Source organism: Hypomesus transpacificus, chromosome 1 (assembly GCF_021917145.1).
Source record: "Hypomesus transpacificus isolate Combined female chromosome 1, fHypTra1, whole genome shotgun sequence".
NCBI classification, from domain to species: Eukaryota; Metazoa; Chordata; class Actinopteri; order Osmeriformes; family Osmeridae; genus Hypomesus; species Hypomesus transpacificus.
Genome location: NC_061060.1, coordinates 9948729 through 9976652, shown reverse-complemented (window position 1 = coordinate 9976652; position 27924 = coordinate 9948729). Strand labels below are relative to the sequence as shown.

Sequence of the window (27924 nt, the reverse complement as noted above, 5' to 3'; positions counted from 1 at the left end):
ATTTACACAGAATATTGAATACAGATGTCTGACTGCACATCGCATAATAATTCAAGAAAGGAAAATGTATTATGATGTGAAAAATGCAAAAACAATTTAAATATTGGCAGTCTTTATTTGAACAAGACCAGGAAATGTTGTTTAATATACCTTTCTTTTACAATTGATCTTCTATGTCATTCTTGTTTTTATCATAACATTTAGGAGATTCTCAGAGTAAAAATTGTATGGATTGTTATGGCCTCTTTCAGAGACTTCTAAAACGGCAGCTCAAATATTTACACATTTTGTTTTACTTTTTTCAGTCTCTTTTCCTCTGGCAAGAGGCGTTCAGAGGACCAGAGTCAGATGAAGGAGTATCTTGCCCACCAACTTCATCCGTGTTTATCTCTCCCAGAACTAAAGGTGCTCCATATTATTGATCAGGCCTGCCCAACCACATTCCTGGAGAACTACCATGCTTTAAGTTTCTGCTCCAACCCTAATGTAACATATCTAGTTATAATAAGAAGCTGGTTGATAAGATGGATCAGGTTAGTAGTACTGGGCAAGGAGCAGAAACCTACAGGATGGCAGCTCTCACGATATGGCTGTTCTGTTAAAGATCAAATAAAAAGCTAAATCCTGCCTGGCCAGCAGAGCTGTTGGTTGGAAAAGGCTGTTGCCTTGACCCTCAAGCACTGACATTTACCATCCTTGCCCCCCCCCCCCTCCCCCCCCCCCCCCCACACACACAAATTGGTTAGGTTTGAAAAATGAGTCTGATAAGAAACACATTTTCTGCGCCACAGCTCATTTCTGATAAGTTCCCCTAATGACACCAACAAGCACAACCGATTGTATACATGTATAACAAGATGATGTAATAGGTCTCAGAGTACCTCAACAAAAGTAGGACAGGAAGTAAAGCCATGTGAGTTGTCAAATGACAGCGTAGATCTTCTGTGTGGGCATAGGTATGTATGAGGTCCCTTTCATGGCGTAATCTCTTATGTCCTAGATACTTTCGAGCCCTCTTGACTGGCCAATCATAACTCTAGGGGGCAATATGTCATTAGGGGTTAAAGCTGTCTTTAAATGTACAATATAAATGAAGTCAAAGATGCTTCTGGCACAAGGAGGAACCAAAGAAGAGGCACAAAATGTCTAAAGAAATCAGCCCTGTCCAGACATCACCATACATACCATACAATCAGCCAATATGGTTACGAAAACCTGCAGACATGCAAATCTGTTTCTTTTACAGAATTCATATGTAAAACAGGTAATCTGATACCCATACAAATATTTCTGTTAATTTGTAAAAATTATTAATATCTTTTCATCTACAAATATGCATATCAATACATTCTGAATACTGTGTTTTTCAGATATTTTTGTCATTTCTAGAACCATGTTTGTAAATGCTTTAAAATAAACATGCAATTACATAATTTACTGTACAAGAGCAACTGGAGGGTAATGTGAAAAATAAAATATCCATGACTTTCAGGACCACAAGAAACTGTTGTGCTTGTCAAGTCATCCGATAAAAGAAACTCAGTGACACCACCTTGGAACACCTAGACATCTCAACTGACGTTAGAGATGATCTGACATTTCCTGCCACATTTAACTATGTTCTTTTCTTACAATGAGAAGTAGCCAAAAGCAATGTTTCATTGTACACATTAGACAGGATGGTATCAAATTTATATGCACATGAAAACAAAGAATTTAAAACAATTGGATGTGAGAAGGGACCTTGGTTGACAGACTTTTTAAGTTAACACATCTCAAAAAGACATGTCAATCGATCAGAGTAAAGAGGTAAATGTCTATGTGGGACAAAGAAATGCCCCAAAAGCTCATCTGTTCTGTACACAGACCCCTCCCACCAGTTCCTAAAACTAGTTGTAAAATTCACTGTAGTACCGAATATATATATTTATATCCAACAATGACTAACAATTAGACCACATCCTCCACATAAAACCCTGTTACAATGTTCTTTGATACCATCCACCTTTCACTCTTCTCCGATTTGAATCAGAGTTGCCTTTTGTTTCTCTCTTTTCTGATTCATCTCAAACATTTTGGACTTGTAAGCCCCTCCCTGTCAAGGCCACTCCTTTATCAAACACGCAAGACTGTACAGTCTGCTCTGAGCTCAACCTATCAGACTGACTGTGCCCCAGGGCTCCAGGCCTGGCAAGCGTTAACTTCACCTTCTTTAGGGGTCATGACAGGGGAGTCCCTCCTCTCTCTGTTCTCTGTTTTAAGCTACGTTGGGACTTCTCCCCCACCTTTCCAACTCCATCAGACACTTTCAATTTCAACACTGCTAGTTTAAAAAGGACTAAAAAACACACATGAGGTATGAACTCAGTGAACCAGTTGAGTGTAAATACAGGTAGGACGCCTGGGATGTGATACTCCTCACTTCCTTACTCATACATACTGAATTGTATGCACAGCATGGGCATGCAGAGAGCACTAAACCCTCACCAACCAGGCTCTCCTCCTTCCAAACCATGTCAATGTTAGCACTGGTGCTTCATTCATTGTATTTTTCACAGAGCAACCTGATTTCTGTTCTGTCTTGCTCTGAAAACCGGTCCAGAGCTTCAAGACATGTCGTATTGCTCCTGTCAGGTATTTGTTTCCCCATCCCTGACCAGCCCAAACATTTGGCCAATGTCTAAAAAGGAAGCGCAAGCACACACACAAACATGCACACCAAAACATGAGTACATGCTACATCATTCCTTAGTTGATCTCATAAGGGAAACGCATTGGTGAATAGATTCAGAAAAGCACACACACACACACTACACAGAGAGACACACAGACCCCAACACAGGTACTCAATACATTCATACGAACTACGCACTGCTTCCTTTTCAAATTAATCGGAATAACACCCATTTAAGAGTAACAATTAAACTATGAATAGTGGGATATAATGCTCAAACTCAAACACTGTTGGTGATGTGACAAGGGGGCTCCCTAGCACTGATGGGTGGAACTTAAATCGGGATGATATGAGCAAAAAAAGGTGAACATTTTGGAAGAATATTGTATCACTGTACACTGATGTCCATTTTTATAAAAACAAACAAACAACATTTTTAAAGTGAAGTTATTATAATATTAATAACTCAAGAGTCTTCCCCCCCCCCCCCCCCCCCCCCCCGATGGGAAACAGACCAAGGTCCTGAAGGCAGTCTTATTTAATGTCTCTCTGACAGTTTTCCCCTTTCTCTCCATCTGTCTCACTTTTCTTTCTTTTTAACTCTCTCTCTTTTCCCCCTCGCTGGTCCGTTTTATCTCCAGAGGGGGGCGAGCACGGCCAGGGCAAACACCAACAGGGCCATGCTGCTGGGTGCCGTGGCAACGCTGGCGGGGGCTTCTGGCTGCACGTGGACTACGGGGACCACGCGGGGCTTGATTGGGTTAGGAGGAGTCGAGAAGTAAATGTCCCGGTCAGCCTCGCAGGACGGGGAGTCACAGCCACTACCGCTCTCCTCTCCTCCGCTCGCATCCTCATCTGAAAGAGAGAGAGGGAGTCAGTATGCTGCAGAGACTGCAGGATAAGCACAGGAAAGCATGCCTGGTAACGGCCATTGGTACTTATTCCTTACCATTGTCAATGGAGATGTCATTGCCACTGTGAGCAGCCTTGAGCCAGCTGGTCATTTCCTTCAACAAAGCAATCTGGGTGCGAATCACAATGTCTGGCTTTGTGATGTCCACATCCACATCAGGGTTAGACACCTGATTGGCCAACCCATTACCCATGACGACAGACTCGTATCTAAAACAGAGAGGCAAAAATGTATTTTTGTAATCTCCATGTCGACGAGAGGGTGGCATAAAAACACGTCTCTACCTCTGTCTCTCTCTCTCTCTCTCTCTGTCTTTCTGATCTTGCAAATTTCCCCACTGTGGGACTAATAAAGGATTATCGGATCTCTGTCTCTCTCTCTATGTCTCTCTCTCTCTAAGGTAACATGGGGAACCTCACCTGCTCTTAGCGGTTCCGTTCCAACAGTCATCTCCGAGGGTGATCCTCTCCCCGACACACACCGTGTCTGGCAGCGTGGACCAGAACTTCTTGGCATGCTTCAACTTCTTCTTCACGTCCGTTACCTAGACAGAGTAGGTGGCAAACGGATCAGCAATTGTGCTCAATTTACACAGTGTCCATATTTGACTTGGAAGTATGTTGCCTACGCCAGGGCTGCCCAACATTGTTCCTGGAGAGCTTCTGTTCTGTAGCAAAAACCAAAAGTACCGTATCTGTCCATGAACAGGGAAGGGCAGCTCTGCTCTACTGCATCAGTATGGGTGTTTGTGACAGGTATTGCTCAGTAGTAGAGAACTGGACTATGTCCCTCACCAGTCTGTCCAGGCTGGTCCCTGCGGCAGTGGTGGGCCTGGCGTCGGGACTGTAGGGACGGAAGCGCCCGGTGAAGCCTGTTTCCTTGACGGAGCGCCGGCTACGGAAGGCCATGCTGGGTTTGGGCTGGCCGCACCCCTGGAAGACCTGTGTAGAGGTTGGAGTGAGTCACGTGCACAAACTCACAAAGCAAAGATGTGTACGAACACATACACACACACACACTGTCTCTACTACACAGATTAGACAACTACCTTTTGGGAAACTTGCATGCTGTTCTCTTGCATGTTCATAATGGCATCAGAGATCTTCACGTCGATGGGGTCCATGACAGACTCAAAGTTAAAGGGCCCCTCCAGTCGGTCAGCGAGGCTGAGCATGGCATCTGAAACACACAGCCACAAACACATGATGAGAAATTTGATTTGCTGCTCTGTGACAAAAATGTATATACAACCACATAGTTATCACTTTGCTTTGGGTAAAGGATGTCGTTTCTTCAAATTTTCAAATTATTTCAAATGTAATTTTCTAATTATCCCTGTGTTGATGTTCCCCACTTCTACCACCAGGGGGAGCACACAGCAGGCTACTCAGTGTGTTAGCTGAAAGGGGGTTGTTAAACGGTTGGGGGTGCTGAACAAGGCACCTAAATTAAGGCTTCAAGCTGCTATACGAGGAGGCAGCAGACACCCCCCTAGTGAGGAAAAGAGGTTCAGGAGAAAGTAAACTGTGACTATACAGGCTGACACATGCGTACATATGCAAGTACACACACACACACACGCGCACACACACACACACACACACACACACACACACACACACACACACACACTCAACATCTACCATAAAACTAGTGATAAGATACCAGCCATGGCAGTTGGGACACTAATTCACAGGACAAAGGGCAAAGGCCCCAAATAGTAAGCCACCTGTATGCCAAGTCAAAGTACCTTTAAGACTCATTCTAGTAGTCAAGTATAGAGTCATTGTTCCTCTTACCCAGGAAGTTGTTCCACTCGGTGTCGAGGTCCGCCTGGTTGGCCAGGCACCCCCGCATCACGTTGAGACAGTAGTTCTGACACGGCTTCAGAGCCACCTGGCCAGAGCAGTATGGACAGTACAACATCTTCATGGCTGCTCGCACACAGCTGGGGGAGGCACTCACCTGGAGGAGAGGTGGAGGAAGGGAGGGAAGGAGAGAGGAGGGGGACCACAGGGTTACCGATGGAATGTAGAAAGACAGTGGATGTATCCACAGCTCCTTTTATCTGGTCCTACTCGCCAAAAACAGACAAACTGACACACTGGAGCCCTCATAATTCAAATGTTCTCAAGCTCTGCTCCTTAAAATATAAATCAGACCATGGCAGAGTGGTGGTTGAAGGTTTATAGCAGGAGTCCAATGTGCAGCAGCTAATGATTAGTGACTCACACACACACACCATCCTGCCAGGACTGTTGTAAAACCGTTATGCCTGAGTGACCACACATTTTGCTCAGCTCTCTCTTTTCTCTCTTTTCTCACACACACACACACACACACACAGTGTTTCCACCCCAACGGAGACAGAGGTCAGAAAAACCCTGGGATATGGAGTTCACTATTTGTTGGCCCGCTGCATTATGTTGTCATACCTCACCTGCAGTCACCACACCTGCTGAGACAGCACAGAGGGCCCTGCGGATGAGGGAGGGGGGGGGTCTGTGTGGTCGCAGCTTGACTGGCTGCATGTTACCCCCCAACACCCAGCCCATACACAGCCAGCTGTGGTACTGTGTACCAAACTCCCTCAGGTCCTTATAGGCTAACTCACCACAGCCACAGCACCCCCCCCCCCCACACACACACACACACACACACGTGTCACATCACCCGCCCGTTCTCTTACCGCGGAGACTTTGTTGACAACCTCGGGCATGAGCAACAGGCCGCGCGTGAAGGTGCGTGCCGCCACGAAGGCCCGGGTCAGTTGGAGGCGGAGCTTGCGTGGCACGTCTCCAAACGGCTGCAGCTGGTCGGTGTGCTGGCTAACACACTCCATGTACGAGTCGCTGAACTCGTACTGCACGTTGACCAATCGGAACATGCGCTCCAGGAGGTCGGCCCAGAAGTCCGAGAGCATGGCGTCCAGGTTGACGGCGCTGCTACCGGTCACGTAGTAGCGCTTCAGCGACTGGAAGAAGTTCTTGAAGAGCTCCGCGTTCTGGACGTACATCATGCCGTACGTGCGGACAAACATGCCGTTCAGAGAACGTTCAGCGTTGTCCAGCAACTCCCGGAAAAACTCTTGGAAGAAGAACAAGAGAAAAGCGGTAAGTATTAACTTTGGCTTTCAGCTATCAAGAAAAAAAATATTTAAGATGGGATAGGCTTGGCTTCATTTTTAAACCCAATTACATAATAAATGTTTTTACTGTGGTGACGTTTTATGTGGGGACTATAAAATGTCCCCTTGACAGTATATGTATATATATATATATATATATATATATATATACACACACACACAACAACAAAAAACAGGAAACTTTGTACATACTCCATATGTGGACAGAGGGCTGGTTTGATCAGAGATTATCTCAAAACCATCTACTCACTAGACCTGTTTGAACAAGGCATGTTCGAACTATGTACATACCTCCATTAAACTTGCTACACACAAATTCATCAACTTTTCATATAACTAATCTGAAATGAGACAGATTTAATTATATGTATCTGTGGGCTTGTAAAAATAAGAAGATTTTGAGACACAGTGTGATTGTATACAAAACAAACATTGTACACATTTCCATAAACAAAGAACGGAAAAACATTAAAGATGGTTGTTTTAAAGATTTAAGGTTTTCAACCTTGTCATTTCTATGACAGAGGGAGAGGAAGATTTGAAGAAGCACAAACAACAACCATATATATACGACAGCAGGGAACACTGCCACGGACGGCAGAACAACCTGCCTGGGAAACAATCAAAACAGACTGATGTTTATTCCAGTTGACCTATCCTGGATTCCTGACTTCAGCAGAAGTCCTAAAACCTGGGAAGAGAAACAGTTGGAAATGGAAGAAGAGTTTTTTGGGGGGGAGGGGGGGGGGGAGTCTCTTTCAGGCAGTGTTGCTGAAGGCTGAGCATGGGAGCAGAGCTGCCTCGTCCCTGTAGACTACACCATTCAACAGAAACGTCTCTCCACATCAAGCCGCTTCAAACTGACCACCATCAATGGCATTTTTGTGTTGTCACATTCCATTGGCCTTCCTTTCTCCCAGCTTCTCTTGGTCTGTCCCTCAGAGGGTCTTTCAATAGGATTACTGAATAATGCAGCCCCGTCCCCTCCCCGAGTAGGGGACCTGTACCCCCCTCCAGCCCCACATCACTCTCTCCCTCTACTGCTTTCTCTTCATCAGTTCCTTCAGAGGGCTCTCTTCACTAGAGACAGGGAACAATGACCTACTTCATCCTGAGGAATGTCCATCAGCCCCCCCCCCTCCACCCCAAATAATCCAGCCCCCCTCTCCCACGATCACCCCCCCCCACCCCACCCCACCACCCCCACTTTCTTATCTGAACAAAATGAGAATTCCACACTCTGTCCCCCCCCCCCCCCCAAAAAAAAAACCTCACTCTTGCATGCACACACGCATACACACACCCCTTTCAGTCTTTGTGTGGACTGAACTCTCCCTCCTTCTGCTCCTTGTATACACAAAACTTCTGTCCCATTGCAGTTTCTCTGGGTGCCCTCTGTACCGCTTTGAAATGTAAAGTTCTCAAGCTCTTTCTGAGGGAGTCACCAAATGCTCCTGAATCTGTCACCAGAACACACACACAGTCCCAAAGCAGTGCTGTCACTTCCACTTCAGACTGACACACTAAAAAGAAGAAAAAAAAACCTAGGTAGGGGAGGGGCTAAGGCAAGGGTCGTTTGAGGCGGGTTAAGTTGAGGGCTTTTTAAACTCAAAATCCCCACTGTGTCGCCAAGGATACCGGAAACATTGCAGCCCTTCCATTTACTTCCCCCCAAGGCCCCACCCCTCACACACACACACACAAAGACAGGCGAGAGGGCACCCAGCTCCACACTCCATTCACAGATATTAAAACAAAAGCCCCCCCCCCCATAGTAGCCACAAGTTTAAAGTCAGTGAAAGGAGACATGGGACGAGGAGAGACTGTTCTGTCTTCTCTCTGTTCAGCCCTCCTAATGAACCAACACATCCCACTCGGTAGCCAGGCACAGGAGCATCATGTAGTGTCATATGAGGGTGTCACAAACCTTCCTCAGGTTACTAACTTTCATTTAGGAGACGGGGGGGGGGGGGGGGGGGGGGGGGGGGGGTTCTCTGGCTGAAGTTAAGGGCCTGTATGAGACCAGAGTTACACAAGCATCTTGCATCGTCATTAAAAACGGTTTATGACATCCAGCCATCTGCCAACAGGCCGCAGAGCTGCTCGCTCCCTCTGGATTTTTTCCATCAAAAAATGTGCCGCTGCAGCCATTGGTTTAAGATAATGTGGGGTGAAAGGTTGCAGGGAGAAAGAAGGAGCCTGAGTGGAAGTGTGCGTGAGTAAAGTCCTCCTGACAACCAAGAATCATGTGGGACAAAGAGACAGATGACCGCCAAGACTTTCTATATTCTCTCCTGTCCTTTTCCTCGCTCTCCCTCAACATTTCTCTGCATTTCCACATGACACTCAAGAGCCCTGATGGTGGTCACAATCCATCACTCCATGAAAAGAGTTGACCATTCCCCTCCCGCCCCCCACCCCCCCTTCCCTTCATGTTGGACCTTGTCAACCCCCCCCCCCCCTTCTCCTCCTGCACTCCCCCCAATCTCCTCCCCTGCCCTCCCGCAACCCCTACTCCTCCCCCAGCTACCATAAACCCTGCTCCTCCCAGTACCAACCCAGGCAGTAATTGCATCCTATTTGTGCCAATTAGTCCTTGAGCTTCTCCCTTTTCTTCTGGGATTCCATCCCTCCTGCTGTGAGCAGGCTGCAGTGGTGGGGATGGATGGGTCTTGATGTGTGGGTGGGTGGAAAGGGGGGGGGGGGGTGTTTGTGTGTGTGTCTGGGGGGCAGGGAAAGCTTAATCCCAGTGCTTAACTCCCAGACATAGCTGCACTGGACAGGGTCAGTGCAACTGGACAGACAGACAGGGACAAATCCCTGACCAATGGGGAGTGGGAACTATTTCTGGCCCAGCGCTTAATTGGCCATGACTCCTACCTCCAGGCGCATGACGAGGAGTCTGCTTAACCACACACACCACTTCCTGAGTTTGTTTGTGTGTGTGTGCACTCCTATGTCTATGCAGCTGTGTTTATTCCTATGTATACTGGTGAAAATGAGCAATTAGGTTGCGTCATCATCATTACCATCTCCAGTCGCTGTAAATACAATGCAACCCACTTCCTGTCGTGGATCCGTCAGGAGGAAGTGCCTGCTCCAGTCAGCTCAACGTGAGAACAGGAAATGTTGGGAAAGAAACCTGAGCCTGCCACCTAATCTTGGTCTCATACTCCAGGTGGAGGAGAGAGCACAGCAGGGCTTGTAAAGGTAGCCCACATCTAACAGGCTAACACAGAGAGAGAGCGAGAGAGAGAGAGAGAGAGAGAGAGAGAGAGAGAGAGAGAGAGAGAGGAATGGGCAGTCAAAGAACAAATGAAAGAAGAAAAGTGGTTGCTAGCAGTTATAATAACAGAAGATAAAATCATGAGCAGAAAGAAGAAGGAAAGAGAAATGAAGTGAATTGTGTGACATAGAATAAAAAGAGCATTGGAGGGAGACGGGGGGAGAACAGATTGAAAAGTGTGGAGAAAGAGGAATGAAAGAAAAAGAGTGATGGGACAAAGGGCAGTGAGAGAGAAACGGAGGGGGGGGGGAGGGAGGGGGGGGAAAAGCTCAAGCAGCCACTGCATTCCAACACGTCAAATTCCTGTTCACATCTGGCTGCAATACACATGCTCCATGTAACTGACTATCCTTTTTCTCACCCCCCCCCCCACCCCCCTCTTGTTAAGGTCCTTTCACTACACGTCCCAAACCCCAGGCAAAACATGTGAAGACTTGGGGCTGAGAACACATGACAGAGTGTGTTCGTGTGGCGGGGAGTGTGTGTGTTTCTGATCACAATCATCCCATCACCCCCCCCCCTCCCCAGGCAGTAGCTGGTGGTAGTGGTGAGGTTGGGGGGGGGTGGGGGGCGGCCCCGGGAGCCCCCCAGCAGTGACCAGACTGTCCCCTTCCCCAGTGACTCAGCACTGCTGCATCCTCCCTACAGGAGAAACCTGATCCAGCGCAACACACAGAACAGGAAGTATGTGCAAGACGGGCCCTGTGAGCGTGTGCACGGTCCATCTGAGAGAGAGGGGGGAGAGGGGAGAGAGGGGGGAGAGAGGGGATAGAGGGTGGAGAGGGGAGAGAGGGAGAGGGGAGAGAGGGGGTAGAGGGTGGAGAGGGTGGATAGGGTGGAGAGGGGAGAGAGGGTGGAGAGGGGAGAGAGGGGGGAGAGGGTGGAGAGGGGGGAGAAGGTGGAGAGGGGGGAGAGGGGGGAGAGGGTGGAGAGGGGGGAGATGGGAGAGAGGGGGGAGAGGGTGGAGAGGGGAGAGAGGGGGGAGAGGGTGGAGAGGGTGGAGAGGGTGAAGAGGGTGGAGAGGGGAGAGAGGGGGGAGAGGGTGGAGAGGGGAGAGAGGGGGGAGAGGGGGGAGATGGGGACCCAGGACGTAGACGTTGAGAGACAGGTGGAGGGGCCGACAGACACACAGACAGGGTGTCTCTGCTCTGGCAGGTGGGAGTGTCTGTCAAATCCTCACTGCACAAGGGCTGCAACTCTGCAGACTGAGCATTGACATGCAGTAGGAGATAAGCAAGGGATCAACAGCCCAATACTCTGTGTGTGTGTTTATGCGTGTTGGCAGGGAAATGTATGAGTGCGCCTAGGAGTGAAAGCCAAACCAGCTACAACATGACTTGTGTGTGTGTGTGTGTTCCTTACGGTCAAAGTGGCCGTGTCTCTGTTTGAAGGTAGTCTGGAGGTTGTTGCTGAGGTGGGAGACTGGGGCCTTCAGGTCCGAGTGGCTCTGCTGACTCAGCTTCTCCTCCATCTCCAGGGTGCAGCAGGACACCCCCTGGGGACACACCTTCAGCGGAGCTCCTGGAGAGGGCGGAGCACAGGGTTACACACACATCATACCTCTATACCTCCATTGCACGCACGTAACACACACACACACACTTCTATAGCTCCATTACACGCACATAACACACACACACACTTCTATCACACCACCGCGCTCACTTAACACGCACACACACTTCAAGACCTCCATCATGACCGTTCTTACACAAGCAAGTGCATACCAATACACATTCAGGTGCGGCAAGCACATATTGTCCATCCCGGCTATGGTACAAGAATTCTTCAGTGGCATCTCGTTTTCACATCAGAGGAGAAATGCTGATTTACGTGTTTTTCAGTTTGATCCGTTTGATTCTGCCCACATGAGCGGCTCTGAGCCCCGGTCAGTCCAGACGCTCTCCACTGCACCTCTACAGCTGCTTCTCATAGGAGACTGACAGTGTGTGTATCCCGGAGAGAGATGAAGGAGAGGGGGGAGGGGGGGTTGGGGATTGGACTGACATTAGGCTTCAACTACGCAGAAAAGTAGAAACCAGGATGTTGAACAAGCTGACAAGCTCCGGGCAGACAGTGTCCCGAGACGTTCTGCCTTCTCCGACTGAACAAAGTGACCGTTCAAAATGTAACCCAGCCCTCTGGAGTTAGAACAAGTGTCTGACAAAGGGGTGGTCGGCGTGAGCTCGACATCACATTAACACGGGGGTGAGGTCGGCCGTGGGTAGAGGAGGCCCAATGCTAAACTGCAGCTGCAATAATGTTTTGTTTTTCTTTCTTTCTAAACACGGCTGTTGGACTTTGGGGAGAACACAGGGGTCCTTTCACTCTGCCCAGGATCCATGAGCCTGTTTGGTTTTCCCCGCCTGCGCCAAGCGACCCGGGGCCTATGCGCCTGCACAGGCAGCCTCCACACCGTCGTCACGGGCAACACATTGCTTTCCTGCACAGAGAACATTTTCAACTGAAGTCCCAACTTTTTCATACTAAATGAAAGTCTATGAGCCGCAAGGCTGTAGCTAGCAGACATTTGGCCGCAGAACAAGAAACCAATGTGGGATGTTAATAAAAGACCTACATCTATTAATTCCTATTCAGCCCCACCAACAGCTAGACTAGTGTGAGATGAACATATTTCCTGTGAATACACGCCACACAAACATCGTGATCAGTTACGCAAGAATCAACATCAAAATAAACACATAACCATCTCATACATAAGATACTGATGCAACTGTCAATGGAAAATAGGGACACAGAAAAAAACTGAGCGTGCCGAGCTTGAGAACAGCTTAGACTACACTCTTCACTTTGCACCAAAGAGAAGGGAAGACACCACCAAACTAGTCCCCACATTTCAGGGACAAGGTCAACACACAGATTTGGCAACCACTACCTAAGCACATTCACACATCGCATCACTGCCCAACACATACCTCTTTGTACCAGCATGATTGGAGGGGAGAGCGACCCAAAATAAGCAGTGGGCACACTACACACACTACCTACACACACACACACACACACCACCTACACACACACAGCTATTCAGTCAGCACTCCACTAGGGCCCCTGCTTGCCACAGCAGCAGACACACTCTGAAGGGATTCATCCATGAGGAAACTAGCAGTAGTAACAGTGTACAAATGAGAACCCGACATGTATTTCATGCCACTGTCTCTGAATTTAAATGCCTTTGATGAGGTAAAGTGCATCAGGCATAAAGGCAGCCTGCCACTCAAATCCTCACGAATCAATTGGGAAATGGAAGACGCATAATGCCCATTCAATAACTTTGGGACGACAGAAGGCTTTGGTTTGAAACGTTCAATCCTTGTCATGATGCCTTATGAGGAATCTATTGCTCGTTATCAGTGGATGTGAAGGGTGACGGAGGAACATCCCAGGAGCCTTTGTGTTTGGGGGGGAAGGAGCTGGGTAAAACACTTTGTCACAGATGTGAGACCCTTCAAAGACCTCGTTTGTCTCGCTTCCTAATTACATGGGGATCCAAGGGGTGGCATTGTTCAAGTGTCAATCAAAAGGAGAAATGAGTATTTATGGTGGTCAAAACAAGAGAACATAAGCTTGTAAACAAACATGTGACTGTGTGTCATGTTATTCATCAGTGCTCCCTGCTTCTCCTTTGTGGGCGACCACCATTCTCTTTTAAACGCCTCATAAAATAAGTCACTTCCCTTTGACGTTCTAACCAGGGTTCTCAGGAAGGATGGTGGGGGAGGTGAAAATGCATGGTGGACAAAAACCAGATTAGACACCACACCGCCCCCTCTGCCTGCCATCATGTGTCCCTGACTGGCCCAAACGGAACACCCCCCTGCTCACCTCACCCTCACCACCCTGCAGGCGTAACCGCCAGGGTGAAAGGTTAACAGCTACTCCTCTGAGAGAGGTCCTGTCCCCTGACCCCTCTGTCCACCAGCAAGTTCACCCACCACACACACACACAAACACACATACGCCTTACACCCCACACAAACAACCAGAGATTAACACACACTGAAGACCACAGATATACACACAGCTATAACATACTAAATGACTCACACACACACACACACACAAACACTCTTAGTCAGAAGTCAGAAATTCCCCAGGGGATTATTTCAGTTTCAACTCCAGCCGCCACAGAGACCGCTAAAAGAGCGTCTTGAAGGAGGCCCTGGGGTCCCGCCTGCCCCGACCAACGACCGGCGTCTGTCACTAACGTATCGCAGCAACAGTCCGCCAGCCGCTCTTCACACCACACCCCTGTCTGGCTGAGGGTACACACACACACAACTGAAGCCACCAACTAGATTCCTGTTAAGATTACAGCAGCAACAAATGGTGCTGAGGTAACACATGAAAGAAGCACACCCAAAGAGGCTACGGATGTCACGAAAATAGCATGATTATCAGTAAATCGCTGTCATTTGCCTGCCAAAGTGTCATGTACCCCAGCCCCGAGATTCTGAAATATAAGGTTTCATTCTGGAAGCTCTCTTCCTTAAGTCAGTCACTCTGATAGCTCCCTACAGTGGTTGCGGAGGAGGTAAACATGGCCTGGAGCATTACTCACACGGAAACTGGTGTAAATCTACACGCCCTGCAGTCATAACACCCTCTCCACCCCCTCTCTCCCTGCCCACCCCCAACCTCACCTCATCCAGAGCTGTAATTATCCCCAGGCTGGAGGAGTGGGACCATTTGTCGGGTAACTTTTTCTTCTACTTGTTTTTTTCCTCGACTGCTCCAACGGTCCCTCCTCCACATAGCTCTGACTGAGATAGAGGTCTGTTGAGGACTCAGGGTTGCCATGGCTGCTGATACAAGGTTGCAGTAACAGGACTGTGACGTCTACTGTCAAAGGGATTCCATCTTTGCCCGATTGCTCCAAGTATGATACCTCTTGACTGCCTCGCAGAGGCGAATTACAGGGGAGGGAAATTAAGTCGAATGGAGGGGGAAGATAAAAAGACAGCTAACCACTAGATATTTCATTTTTAAAATGATAGCAATTACTTTTCAGAGGGTTGTTCTTCCTCCAGTTTTTCATGTCAGAGCATGTTGTCAGGTACTGCTCTTCTCCACCATTCCTGCATCTTTCTCTCCCCCCATCTCTTCCTCCCTCCCTCCTTCCTTCTCCTCCTACTCCCACTTTCCCAACAGTCAGTTTACACAAGTCTTCGTTCAATCGGAGTCAAGTTAGTGCCTCCGTAAATGTCTATACACATCTACTTCAAGTCAAGCCGAGGGATAATCATTTCCCTAGGAGACACTTTAAAATCCACCCAACTCTAGACAAAGTCACTGGCACGAAGCTTTCCATACTGAGCTCTGTGTGAAAATGGAAGGTGGAACACTAGAATGTTCACCCGACATCTGAACACAAGCCTTCTCCACCAGCAGCTCTGTTTCTGCAGTGTTTCAAAGGTTAAACAGAGGCCCGGCTGAGAAGGCTTAGTGTTCCTCTATGTCTTTGGACAGCGTTTCAAGATTTTCAGGGAGACCTTTCTACAGCTTGATCAGTAGACCGCAACCACTGTCCCACTCAACCGGAAAACAGATGGAACTCTATTAATACATTTTAAAACATTAAGGTAAAAGCAAATGTTAAAAAGCACACACACAAACCTCATTGCGAGGTTACCACCGCAAGGGGGAAAATGTTAAACAACGTTCTCCTGTAACCGGAAACCATTATTAGAGACTAAACTGCTCATATGGAGATCATCAGGGCAGGGAATTACTTTCTCCTTCTCTCCCAATCCACCTCACCTCCCTTCAAAATACTGGCACAACAAGTTTACAGCAGTTTGGACAACCCCATAACGCTTCCCATCCTTGAGTGGACTGACACAGGCAGCTCTGAACGAGCCAAGAAGCTTGAAACAAAATGGAGGCCGCCGAGTCGGGGGCCGAGTCATTAATAAGGTAGCTTCAACTTGTTCTATTCCTCTTCTGGGCCTGGCATTTCTGACTCAGCAGCTCAGCAAAGCGCAGCTGTACAATGGAGTACCTCGTCTCACTTTTATGAATGCGCTTACTCCGCATGACTGGTACACTGACACAACAAAGTGCTCCGTCTATGCATGTCCGTGTTATGAATAAGTATGAAAGAGTGTCGGATTGTGTTACAAATGATGGAGCTACACTCTCATGCGAGGGTGTCAATGTAACACGAGTTCGAAACCTAGGAGCGAATAATTACTTATCATCACGTCACATGGATCCCCCTTGACGCCGGGCGAGTTATTGGGCAGACCCCCCCCCCCCCCCCCGCCGGCCTGGGGGGAGGGCAGGTGCTGTGTTAACGAAGAAGTGTGCTAACGAGCAGGATATCCCACGCCGTGCAGACATAGAGCCCCTCGCGGGCGGGCTGCAGGAAGCAGCTTTCAGCACACAGACACCACAGCCAACCCCGGGACGCTGTCGCCCCGGCCACCATCGCCGACGACGTGAGAACTTCCTCTGTGGCTCTGTTGTGGCCAATCAGAACCATGTGGATCCGCCATTCTGTTTCGATGACGAAACAGAACATGTGGAGACAGAACATGTGGAAACAGAACATGTGGACTGTCCTGTGAGTCCCGGGTGTTCTTTTGGATTACTATGTAACCATTAAATGACTGCATAAAAGCATGACTCAATGTTAATACAATACCAGAGTTTATTGCATGGGAGTACCCATTTGTGTGGCGTAACCAATTATTTGAAGGGTACATCAAGAATGCAACAGATACTGAAAACAACTTTAACCTCAATACATGGTGGTTAGAGAAGTCACACAAAGTTAATGATTAGTTTTGTATCGTCTGGCTGAGCGAGTAATGAGCGTCCCAACTGCTGGTGTTCGCCGGGGTGGAGAGACAGGAAGTTCACTTTAAAACCAAGTCACCAGGTCCGAGAGAGACACCAATTATCCTTCACTGTCCTTTCAACAGTCGTGGGTGCAGACAGGCCGAGAGAAATAGTAGCCTGCCTTGTAACATGCGGTTTGACTCGCCCCTTTTAATCCATTTAGAAGAATGCTCCACATTCCCTTATGGGTTCAGGAGCTTAGGTTAAGGAGAATTCAATTTGGAGAGGGAGATATTTTACAGTTAGCATAACTAGGCTGCCAGCCGCAAGACCATGGAAAGCATCTGTGCAAGAAAATTATGTTTCCTTAAATAAATCAGGGATTAAAATCTCTCACAAAACACAGCTGTCAAAACACCAAACTGCCAGGATTAGCTTTTTAGGATGGCACGACATTGATAAAACTGAATAACATGAAGGAGCAGAAGCCAGGGTGAAAAGCATTCTAACACTGAGCTGTATGCTCTCCCTCGCTTCATGGCCCAACACTACCTGACAGCAATATGTCTCAGTAGCACTAAGAACAGGTCCCCTCCCCATTTATTTGGAAATTTACCATGAAATCTTTTCCTAACCAACTAAAACACTCTGTTGTAAAAAAAATAAAATAAGAAAGGAATGCATTCTAACTGGTGCTCAGTCACACACACGGAGACCCATAAATCCTAACCCCCTGCCACCAGAGTCCATCTCTGATTGCTAAGCCAGTCAGGGCCTCCGGCCAATTAAAACTCTCCATTTGTGAACATTCCAAAATGCTGTCATCCATGAACATTTACCCAGAAGCCCCTGGGGAGATTCCACAACATGGCCCTGGCCTCTCGCTCTCTGTCTGTTCAAGTCTCCCTCCCCAGCCCTGCGTCTCCACCTTTGTCTCCCCACACAAAAGCTCCCTGCCTACACCACTTCCCAGGTCACTGCTTTGTCAATGATTTTAACTTCCCCACATACATTTAAAAAGTCACCAACCGGCCTACGCTCACCAGTGGAGCTGCTCACACCAGAACACAGAAAACCCCGGGAGCTTCATGAGCTTGCAGCTGTATTCTCCTCTCATCTGAATGCTATAGGAGGACGGTTCTGGACGGTCAGGTCTCTGCATGTGAGCCAGCGTGAGGTAAACATGGTTCCAGATTAGTGAATTACAATGCAGTGTGAACTTCATTCCCATGTGGCGTGTGAATGTAGATGAGGTTGTTGGTACAGCTGAAGAGAACAGGGTTCAGGTGGTAGCTCCCACCTCTCTGTCTTGAAGGGAAAGCACTATTAATATGTGTGAGTGCATGGGGCAATGTGAGTGTCAATGTCGTGTTCATTTACAATGGTGGATCTCATTGCCGAAGAGCACAACAGAAAGAAGAGTGGAGGACATCAAACATCTCTGGGGATTCTTATGGCAGACAGCTACACACCACAGACAGCTACTCACAGACACAAGGGTGGGCCAAACCACCCATGACATCACTGAGAGAAAAAGCTCAAACCACCAGCACTAGCAACCTGTGCAACAAACATCTAGTGAATCCATTCGAGACAGAGGATGTGATTTAAGCTAAGACCGTTAATCCAACATTTCTCTGTGCGTCCTTCTTCAAGGTATGTGCCTTTTATGAGTTGTTGAGTTTCTCCGTTTGATCTAGGGCCTCTACCGTGGATTCCAGTTTGGCAGTCTGGGGCTGTGTGTGCGCGTGTGTGTGTGTGTGTGTGTGTGTGTGTGTGTGTGTGTTTGGGAGCGTGTTATCGCCCAGCTTTGCAGAGACAGGCAGAGGTTTTGCAGACAAACGGAGAGGACAAGTTACGGCACAGCGTGATTATCACAAGGGAGGAGAGGAGGAAAAGGAACGAGGCACAAAAGATCTTCCCGTCGTCTCTTCAGTAGCCCTCCCTTTTTCCACTAACTCACAGCACACAAATGAAAACAGACTTTAAAAGACGGCCTGAAAAACAGTATTTACTTAAGGCCAAGTGCTTTACCATGGGAGCCTTACACAAACAATGTTGGGCTGTCAAGAGAAATGGACTACTGACTTCTGTCAAGCTTACAAATGTGTCCTCACTCAAACATGCTTCACAGGAACAGTCAATCAGTGTTTTGTGCCTTTCTGGCTTCATTTTTTTTTCTTTTTGTTTTGTTGAAAACATACCCGTTTTTAAAGCAAACCATCAGCACGTATAGGGCTAGAGTTCAAGAGACATCACAAAAGGATGAAAAGAAATGAAAAAAAAGACAATACGTCTACGAGATCCACCGTATGAGTGCCTTTCAAGTTCTAACACACAAACAATACATATCATCCCAGTCAGTAAAAGGCCCCTCATCAGGACAGGGAAGTCTTTGACAATGTTTATAACAGACATCCAAGAGCAGCTGAAATCCACCAGATGTTGAAGGCAGGCAGGACAGGCCCGGCGAAGACCCCCAGGCAGAATGAGGTCAGGTACAAGATCAGGTTTCTGGGCCCTCAAAGCTACAAAAGGGCAACAATGATTCTGATATACCTGTTGGGCTTCAGGAAATTGGACACCCAGCGTAGGCGGTGGGAAGAAAACCACTCATAGCCAACTGTCAAAGGAAGCTCGAAAACCTAAACCTAAAGGTAGAATGGTTTATTGAGCTTGAGTCATGGACTCCTCAGCCCTCTCCTCACCGATGTGGACTGAAAGTCAATAAATCATGGCAGATATGAGCCTGGTTGTGCCGCTTCATAATGTAGATGGGTTCTTTCTCCCAGAATGTTTGTCTCTGGTTTCCTTACAAAGCCTAGTTTTTCTTCTAGGCAGGACCAACCTCAAACTCACAAACTGGGTGATTTGGGAGCTTTGGAGCCTTTATTCAAAAAGTATTTGATCCTTTGTGAAAGTTTCTCTTTTTTCGAATTGTACCTTAGCCAGTGGGACCACTGCCGGCGGTTGGCTCATGTTTTAAATTTGGTTTTGACGACCAGTTTTAAGACATGGCATCACCTCGTCAGTCAAATTCCTAGAGCTATGTAAAAAAGCCAGAATGCCTCCTACAGCTTTTTAGTTTGGCCAAAACATTTAGTTTTTAAAACAAAGGCAGAAGACCTTTGCTTCTCTGCCTCAAATAATTATTATGTTATATATTTTCAAGAGCATACTGCAGAGAGAGGGATTAGGTAATTAGGTGACCTATTAGGCCGACTGTACTTCGGAAAACTGAGCTAAGTGTTAGTGGGAGCCTCATCGGTGGGAGTCTTGATGTAGGCCTTGGGAGTAATTAGCAGGGATTACATCTCACCTGGCCTGGACCCAGCACTGGGGTTTCAGCCCAAACATTCAGGCGAGTCCCTGGCTTGTGGCCCTAACGCCTCTCCCCAACCATAGAGGCCTTTGGAAACACTCACAACCTAATCATCACCATAATCATCCTGGTCATCATCATACTCACTATCATTGCATTCAATAAAACGAGACTGAATTACACGGTGAGTTCCATACTGTCCTTGGTGCCTCTTCTAAAGGCTAATAGGATGACTTGAGTGAGTGAGAAAGTGAAGGCCTGTAAGCGCCGAGTGTGGGCCAGCCAGCTAGGAGGGTCAGGGGGTCCGGCCTCCACCCTGCAGTTTGGGATCAGTGCCTGCAGCCTCGCTCCACACTCCTCACAGCTGGCCTAGTGACACCAGCTCCGAGGGGATCGACACAAAAGAGACACACAGCAGCTCACATATCAGTGGAACAAAAAAGAAAAAGATATACACCACCCACCACCTCCCGCATAAAGGACTTCCCCAGCAAAAGGGAACGGCAACATGGAGCAACGCAAATGTATCTGAGCCACGCTGGAACAGCATTGGCACGGGAGCCGCGGAATGTCTGTGTGCGACAATAGCGACAACAACAAGTCGCTGGTATACTGAGGCATGACAGCAAAGCCTGGGGGAGACGTGTGTATGTGTGTGTGAAAACGACAGCAGCAGCAGTCGGTTTTGGCACGAAAATCATCTGGACAGTTTCCCACACAGAGAAACCCGGAGGAGAAGATAGACACAGACCGAGAGGGGGAGAGAGAGGGGGAGAGAGCTAACAAGGGCGAGGGAGATTGATAGGGAGGGAATGAGGGTGGGGGGGAGGGAAGCGAGGGAGTGCTGAAGAGGATAAGTCTCTGCAACAGGGTGTGGAGAAGGGAAAAAAGCAGCAGGAAAGTGATTGTAAACCATTATGTTGAACTGGAAAACAGAGGGATTCACCAAGGCGTGAGGAAGGAAGGATGGGGGGAATAAAGGGAGGAAGGAGAAAGACAGAGCCCTCTCAGGAGCTGTTAAGAGTGCAGCTCCTCCGAGAGGAAAAGGCAGAGAGAGGGAACTGATATGTCAGTAACAAAGAAGGGGGGGAGAAAGAGAGAAAGGGAGAGAGACTGCCGACTTAACAGCATGCAAACAGGACGTGTTAACAAGAAGTTTCAAGGGGTGCTCCCATCAAGCCCAAGTGTGGAAAACCACAAACCCAGATCCAGATTCCTCACAGCTCGCCTCAGATCCACGCAGTCCCCTACATGAAGCTACAGCCCCCCCATAGAGAAAACATGCTCTGTGCCAAACTAGGAGAGAAAGAGTGAGACACATGAGTGTTCAATAAAGGCCAGAGGCTATTGAGAGCAGCAGGCTATATGTCCCTGCGTGTCCTTATGGGCGTATAAGTGAGGGGGAGAGAGGGTGAGTCACAGCCCATGCATCTAGCCTGGAGCCATGTTACTTTACTTCCAACTCCCTTGAATTCCCCGAGCCTGTGTCACACGCTAGCTCTATCACCGACTCTTAGTCAGCCACAATTCACTGAAAACCCCTGTAAATCTCTCTCTCTTTCTTCCTCTCTTTGTTGTTGTTGTTGTTCTCAGTTTGGGGGCTCCCTGTGAGTGGGTCTTGGTGGTCCGGTTTGGAATGTTGCAGGGAGGGGGGCAGACTGGCCAAAAGGGGGGTGCCCCATTGTTCCTACACACTGCATCCACCCCCCACTGATCTGTCGTTCACTGGGCCCATGGGATTGGGGTGGGGGTGAGGGAGGGCAGGCAGGGGAGGACAAGAGGGCAAGCCCAAGCTATGGCTGGGAAGAGATGGCAGAGAGTGTGGACGTTTGCTCTACAGAAGATCCTATTCAGCTGCTGTTGTGGATGCAGCAGAACAAATGCTGTCCAGCGCCGGCAGAAACTTTGTGACCATCCAGCTTATCCCATTGGTTGGGAACATGGAATAAGCTGCTCAAGAACAGAGAAGGGAGAGAGCACGACCCTGCACGCTGGGTTGGGTCCTTCCTGCAGCAGACCTTGCTCGGTGGAGGATTGATAAGGCTGTTTGTCTCTGAAGAGTGATAAGGAAGCAACGCAACGGAGGTCAGAGCAGAGCTGGGCGCCATCAGCAACACAGGTCGCGGAGCTGCCTCCCCAGCCCCGTGCTACAGGAAACCGATAAGAGAGCTGCCCGCCACCCCAGCGCACCGCCAGACACGTGTCCCCCCCCACCTCCCCCTCTCCCCGTTACACTGTTTAGGTGTGTAGCGTCGGTGCTTTGAAAACCAAAACGATTTTTCATGAAGGAGTAGCTCCCTCTAAGATCAAATGTGGCCTGGGAGGAACTCATGCTTGAACTGTTAAAACAGGAGTTGAGCCTTGAGATTCAAGGTTAGTCAGTGTACATTACCTGAGATAACCCCCGGGCCTCCACAGTCCAGCCGTGCTCTCAAACTCCTCACCAGACACCCTAACCCAGTTAATCATTACTCACTCCCCACGTCCCTCACTCTCACCCAGTCCCTCACTCCCACACTCCCTGACCGTCTCACTCAGCCCCCATCTGCCCCGGTCCAGCCTAGTTCCTCACGGCCTTACACCTCACCACAAATGTCCACACTCAGCTACGTGCCTCACTTCCTGTTTGCAGCCTACGTCTCGTTATCAAGCTGTCTTATGCTGACTAACTGTAAGTCGCTCTGGATAAGAGCGTCTGCTAAACGTGTCTGTCTCTCACAGCTCCAGCAGCCGAGCAAGCCCCAGGTTCACAAGACCTCTTCCTTCCTCATGACACCCAAACTCAATTACGCACAGGAGCCTTGTCACAGTTACTAAGGAGACCGACCGCATACACAGACCAAGGCAGAGCAACAGGAACCATCTCATTATCTAGCTGCCATTTTGAAGCCTCTGATTATTGGACGTTTGCTCTTAAGCTAATCAGGAAGTAGACCACAGATATTGTAGTCTTAGACTACATAAGCAGCATGACACTGAGACAGAATGAAAAGTGGCTGACTCGTTATCAACTATTAACTTCTGGTCTGGTAACAATAATCAGGGGAGACACGTGTTTCACTTAGTGTTTTGTTTATTAAGATTCCTTCTGTTTCTATAACAACAGGATTTATCTACTAACTAAAGATGAGCAGTTACATTCTGGCTGGCAGGTGGTAGGTTAGATGGCAGTTGGAGACAGAAATTGATTAAACTGCCAGAGAAAGCTGCCAACAGAGCACACCCTAATGACACGACTGCTCCAAGTCATGATAGGAAAACAAACACATCAAATACAATAACCGAATAAAACGTTGGTAATACGTACAGTCATCAAGACATATTCTCATATAAATAAATTCAAGAGAAAGAACTGCTTAGTTGCGTCTTTAAAAGTTTAACAGGGGTGACCTTGAGGGGTAAAACCAGATTCTAGCCCAGTAGTTTATTAGTTAATCATTAAAGACGTCAGAACAGTGGGACACATTCAGACTGACCCCAAAAGCACTCCCACAAAGGCTGGCCTCCAGCAATAAAAGCCTCAACAGACTGTGTCCCAGTTTCCTCATCTTATCTTATCTTCTGAATGTCATCGCAATAACACAACCCGTTATTTACCAAGCCATAAAGATGCATGGGGTTCTCAACCCAGCCACCTACAGAGACCTGTTGGGGGGAGGAAAGAGACCACCACAGAATGTCTTTGGCTCTCTGAGAAGCCAATGTGCTGAGGTCATAGTCGCTTTGAGTTTCAGCCATAATGCGCCGTACTGATTATGAGCTTGGATGTTCCTCGTGCAGATGAGAGGGAAATGTACCCATAGCCCTCTCTCCACTTTGATCTTGCCAGTGTCCCATACCTGACGCATGACGTCAGCTTAGACTCCCAGTGTAAACCAAAGCAGATTTTTGCTTGAGGAGCAAAGACAGATATAGAAAGAAAAAGAGAAAGTCAGAGAGAGAGAGAGAGAGAGAGAGAGAGGGAGAGAGAGAGAGAGATAGACAGAAAGTGAGAGAGTAAGAGAGAGGGAGAGAAGGCAGCCCTGGAATGAGGAGCTGTTGACATGGTAGATACCAATCTGGTCAGTGTTAAGCGCTCTGTTTTCTGTCTCTTTTGAAGAGCATGTCCCCCAACACCACTGTGCACTAAAGCACTTGACACATACACGCACTTGCTCAACATGTATGCCAGCGATCACACACTGAGGCAGCGATCACACACTGAGGCAGCGATCACACACTGAGGCAGCGATCACACACTGAGGCAGCGATCACACACTGAGGCAGCGATCACACACTGAGGCAGCGATCACACACTGAGGCAGCGATTTGATCCGACCCACATATATTCGCTCTCCGTGACTCACATGCACACATACGCATGCACACAACACGCTTGTCTTTTTTGTCATCCATAGGTTCATGCAGGCTTTCCTATATGAGATTAAAAACAAGAATAGAGCAGCAAGAGCAGTCTCTAGTCAGTAGAAGTTATCCTTTATTCTCAGTGCAACTCAAAATACAATAACAGCAGGAACCCCTTACAACTGAGTGGAGATCAGAAATGAGGCCTTAACCAGCACCACGTGAGTCGAGTACAAGATTGAGAACATGGGATCAAGACTGCATTTAACCATCAAGTCTGCTGTTACTCCAAGTATCACTTCATGTCGAGGCATTGAGTTTGTCCATTACAGTTTCTATTGCATTAAAACATTTCTATGGAAGCTTAGCCTGGATTCCACTGAGCAATCTCTAATTGGAATGGTTACAAACATTGTTATCGCTGTGCCACGAGTCATAACAAAAGATGCTTGTGGTTTGAGAAGGGATACATCTGCAATAAGAAGCACATTCCACCAGTCTCTGACTTATGGTTATAATTTTGGAGTTTAATAAACACTGATGATCAGGTGATGCAGGGTTGGAGTGTTTGTGGGGAATGGAATGATTAACAGCAAATGTCAGTGTTGTTAAATGACGATAATAATTATTATAATACCCTTTCTGATTCGACTCAGAGGGAAAAAGGCACACAGGTTGGAGGAGAGGGGATGAGACCTAATGTCCTGCGTGCGTCTGCTGGGCTGGTGCTGGTGCCTGGCTGACACACTCAGACTCATTCAGCCAACGAGGAGAAAGAGTGTTTTGACTCGCCGCAAGGTGAAGTGCTACAACTGTGAAAGCCAGAGACAGAGGAGGGAGCTCAATTAGGCTTCAGCCTCCGGGACGTTTTCTCCCTAGCAACGCCAAACATTGTTATCCTGGAGCAAGGGACCTTTGTGTCCCTCTTTTGCACTTGGAGAGCCCCAGTCCTCTTTGACGACAGTACGGCCTGGTCGCTTTCTCTGGATCAATTATCTCAGTCTCTCTCCTATCGATGACAAAGAGCTGCTCGTTGAGGTGGGCCCTGTGCAAGGCCTAGACAGGCGTGGGCCCGGTCTTCATTGTGTGGGGAGGCACGTGCGTACAGCACACTGAAACCTGCTCAACACAACGGCCCTCTATAATGGCCCTCATTCAGGACCATCACAACAAAACACAGAGATCCACCACAATAAATGCAGACATGTTGGGATACACTCAATGGTGCTTTCCATGACAATGACATACAACCACAAGACAAAGAGCCAACAGGCTTGTGTGAAATGCGAAAAACAGTATTTGGTTACCCTGGGGGAGCCATACAACTAGGATTCTAATGAGCCAATTCAGACATGGGGAGCTTTTCCATGATTAGAAGGTGTTCTGAAGGGGAAAAAACACCTGAGACATATGTGGCCTTGCCTGAATAGACTTTTTTTTCATACCACACTTTATGATTGAAACACAGTGGTGAACAAAACAAAATAATCTTGAGGATTCATTGACATGTAAATATAACAGTTCCTGGCAACAGTTGTCATGTCTATTGGATCAATTTCTAAACTCAAAGCCAAATTTGAACGGTTGCTTATTTGTCTATGCAAACAAAATTACAAGAGCAAGCTGCCTGGAACTAACGACCAGTAACCAAAACGTTACAACACGTTGCAAAACATGAAATGTACCCCCAAATAAACGAAGGGGGGAAGACGGAAGAAGGGAGGGATTTAAGTATGCGAGTCATAGGGAGGAATTTCTTAACCCCCATCCCCCCTTCTTTACTCCTTTCAATGCATCACTGTAAGGCCATGTAAGACCACCCCCCCCCCCCCCCAAAAAAAAGTTTCCGTTACCATAACGCTGAACTCCTAAACATTGACTATTTTTGCTAGACTATAGGGGGGTAGACTGGTTGCTGAACTTACACTGGTAACACAAATAACCTGCCTAAAACTTTAGGGTAGTAGGGGAGGGGGACAGGGAGTTACTGGCGCTAGACTCCCGTTCTGAGTAGACTAATGTTACTAATGTTTAAAAAAGACCGAAGTCGAAAACGGCACTGTAAAAGCAGGCAACGTTTGAGCCAACTGCTGTCATTTATTCAATCAATGTACTTCCTTAAAGTCACGACTGCAATGCCATCGGAAGCTTGGAGGTAAACAGAGGCCCTGTTGCTTGTACAGCGGTTGAAGTTTGTATATTGCTTTGGTTCCTGTTGTTGTAATTCAGCAACAATTGTTTCCTATATTGGTAAGTATAGGTTTACGCACCAGCCTACATCCAAAGTAGATCCGAATTAAGATACAGGAATGGGATACATAATGAACCATTCATTATTCCTACAAGTCTCTAAAACCAATTAAATCTGTCACTTGGTATGCCACAGATGGGCCCAGGCCTTATCTTTTTACTACTGGCCAGGAAAAGTTCCAATTGTGTAGTTTAACTTCACTGACTAAGAAAGAAGAGACTTGCAAGCTGGTTTCTCACATGTGCAAGGTATTACATTGTTATATCAGGTATGATTCCTGTTAACTACTGAGAAGATGCTTCAATCAAGTCAACTTCAAGAACTTACCAGCCTAACGGAGTGAGCGACAATTACACTGTGACATAAGCCTGAACACATTTGGGGTTATTGTAAATAAGAAGGCGACCTTCCAGTTATTCATGAAAAAGTATTTTGCGAACTCACCATGTACCCCTTTGTTAGGAACATCATTGGCGTTGAAGCCCTTGGATCTGTATGCAGCCTTCACTTCATTGCAGTTTTTCGACTTCGACTCTGCTTTCGCCGAAACAAAAAGCAAGACCAATGTGCATAGCGTAGTAAATACTAACATTGTCTTCATTGCAGCTTTTGAAAAAAAAAATAGTTGTTTAAACTCGCGTTTTTTAAAATGTAAAATAAAATGGGCACTCGGTTGTAGAGCTAGTACAGAGTTTCAACTCCCACGTTGAGTGTCCTCATGGAGAAACGCGCTGATTTCCTTTGCACTTCGCTGGCTCTAAAAGTTCGCGCAACGATTTCTTCATTCACAACAGTTCTTTGGCCACCGGTCAAAGTGTATAAGCACCAAAAATGGTTGGGGGAAAATTTTAAAAGATGTCCCCTTCAGAAAGTAGCTTTTCTTCTAGTCTTCAAAGTGTAAGAGTTCCAGACTCTTCCAAAACATACAGCAAGCAACAAAACATTGGATTAAAAGAAAATGTTTCACAAATGAGTACACCAACTAAAAACAACAGCAATACGATGAAAAATGCTCTTCAAAAAACTTGCATCCACTTTGATTTAAATTCCAACATTGACGGGACAATCAGAAAGTTGCCGAAAAGTTTTTTGCGATCTTCAGCGCGCTGTGGGTGCTATACAGACATAGACCGTGTTGTCTGCGTTCTGAAGTCCAGAGAAAGCGCCTAGCAAAGTTCCGAC

At 47.5% G+C, this 27924-nt stretch overlaps 1 protein-coding gene across 1 annotated transcript; it reads right to left on the bottom strand.

The window, feature by feature from the left end:
• Window positions 1–99: 99 nt before the first annotated feature.
• On the bottom strand, window positions 100–27924 carry gpc4 (glypican 4). The gene is made up of 9 exons (XM_047044149.1): window positions 27187–27924; window positions 11384–11542; window positions 6277–6674; window positions 5387–5552; window positions 4636–4766; window positions 4382–4528; window positions 4007–4131; window positions 3624–3796; window positions 100–3529 (listed from the first exon to the last, which is right to left on the bottom strand). Exons 1-9 carry the CDS (start codon window positions 27341–27343, stop codon window positions 3306–3308), a joined length of 1680 nt encoding a protein of 559 aa, XP_046900105.1. The 5' UTR covers window positions 27344–27924; the 3' UTR covers window positions 100–3305.

Excerpts from the sequence above, each read along its gene's own strand:
- gpc4 (XM_047044149.1), bottom strand. The coding sequence starts at position 27,343 with ATGAAGACAATGTTAGTATTTACTACGCTATGCACATTGGTCTTGCTT. Across the intron at positions 6,675-11,383 it reads GAGACACGGCCACTTTGACC|AGTTTTTCCGGGAGTTGCTG; the intron begins GTAAGGAACACA and ends TCTTCTTCCAAG. Across the intron at positions 5,553-6,276 it reads TTGTCAACAAAGTCTCCGCG|GTGAGTGCCTCCCCCAGCTG; the intron begins GTAAGAGAACGG and ends CCTCTCCTCCAG.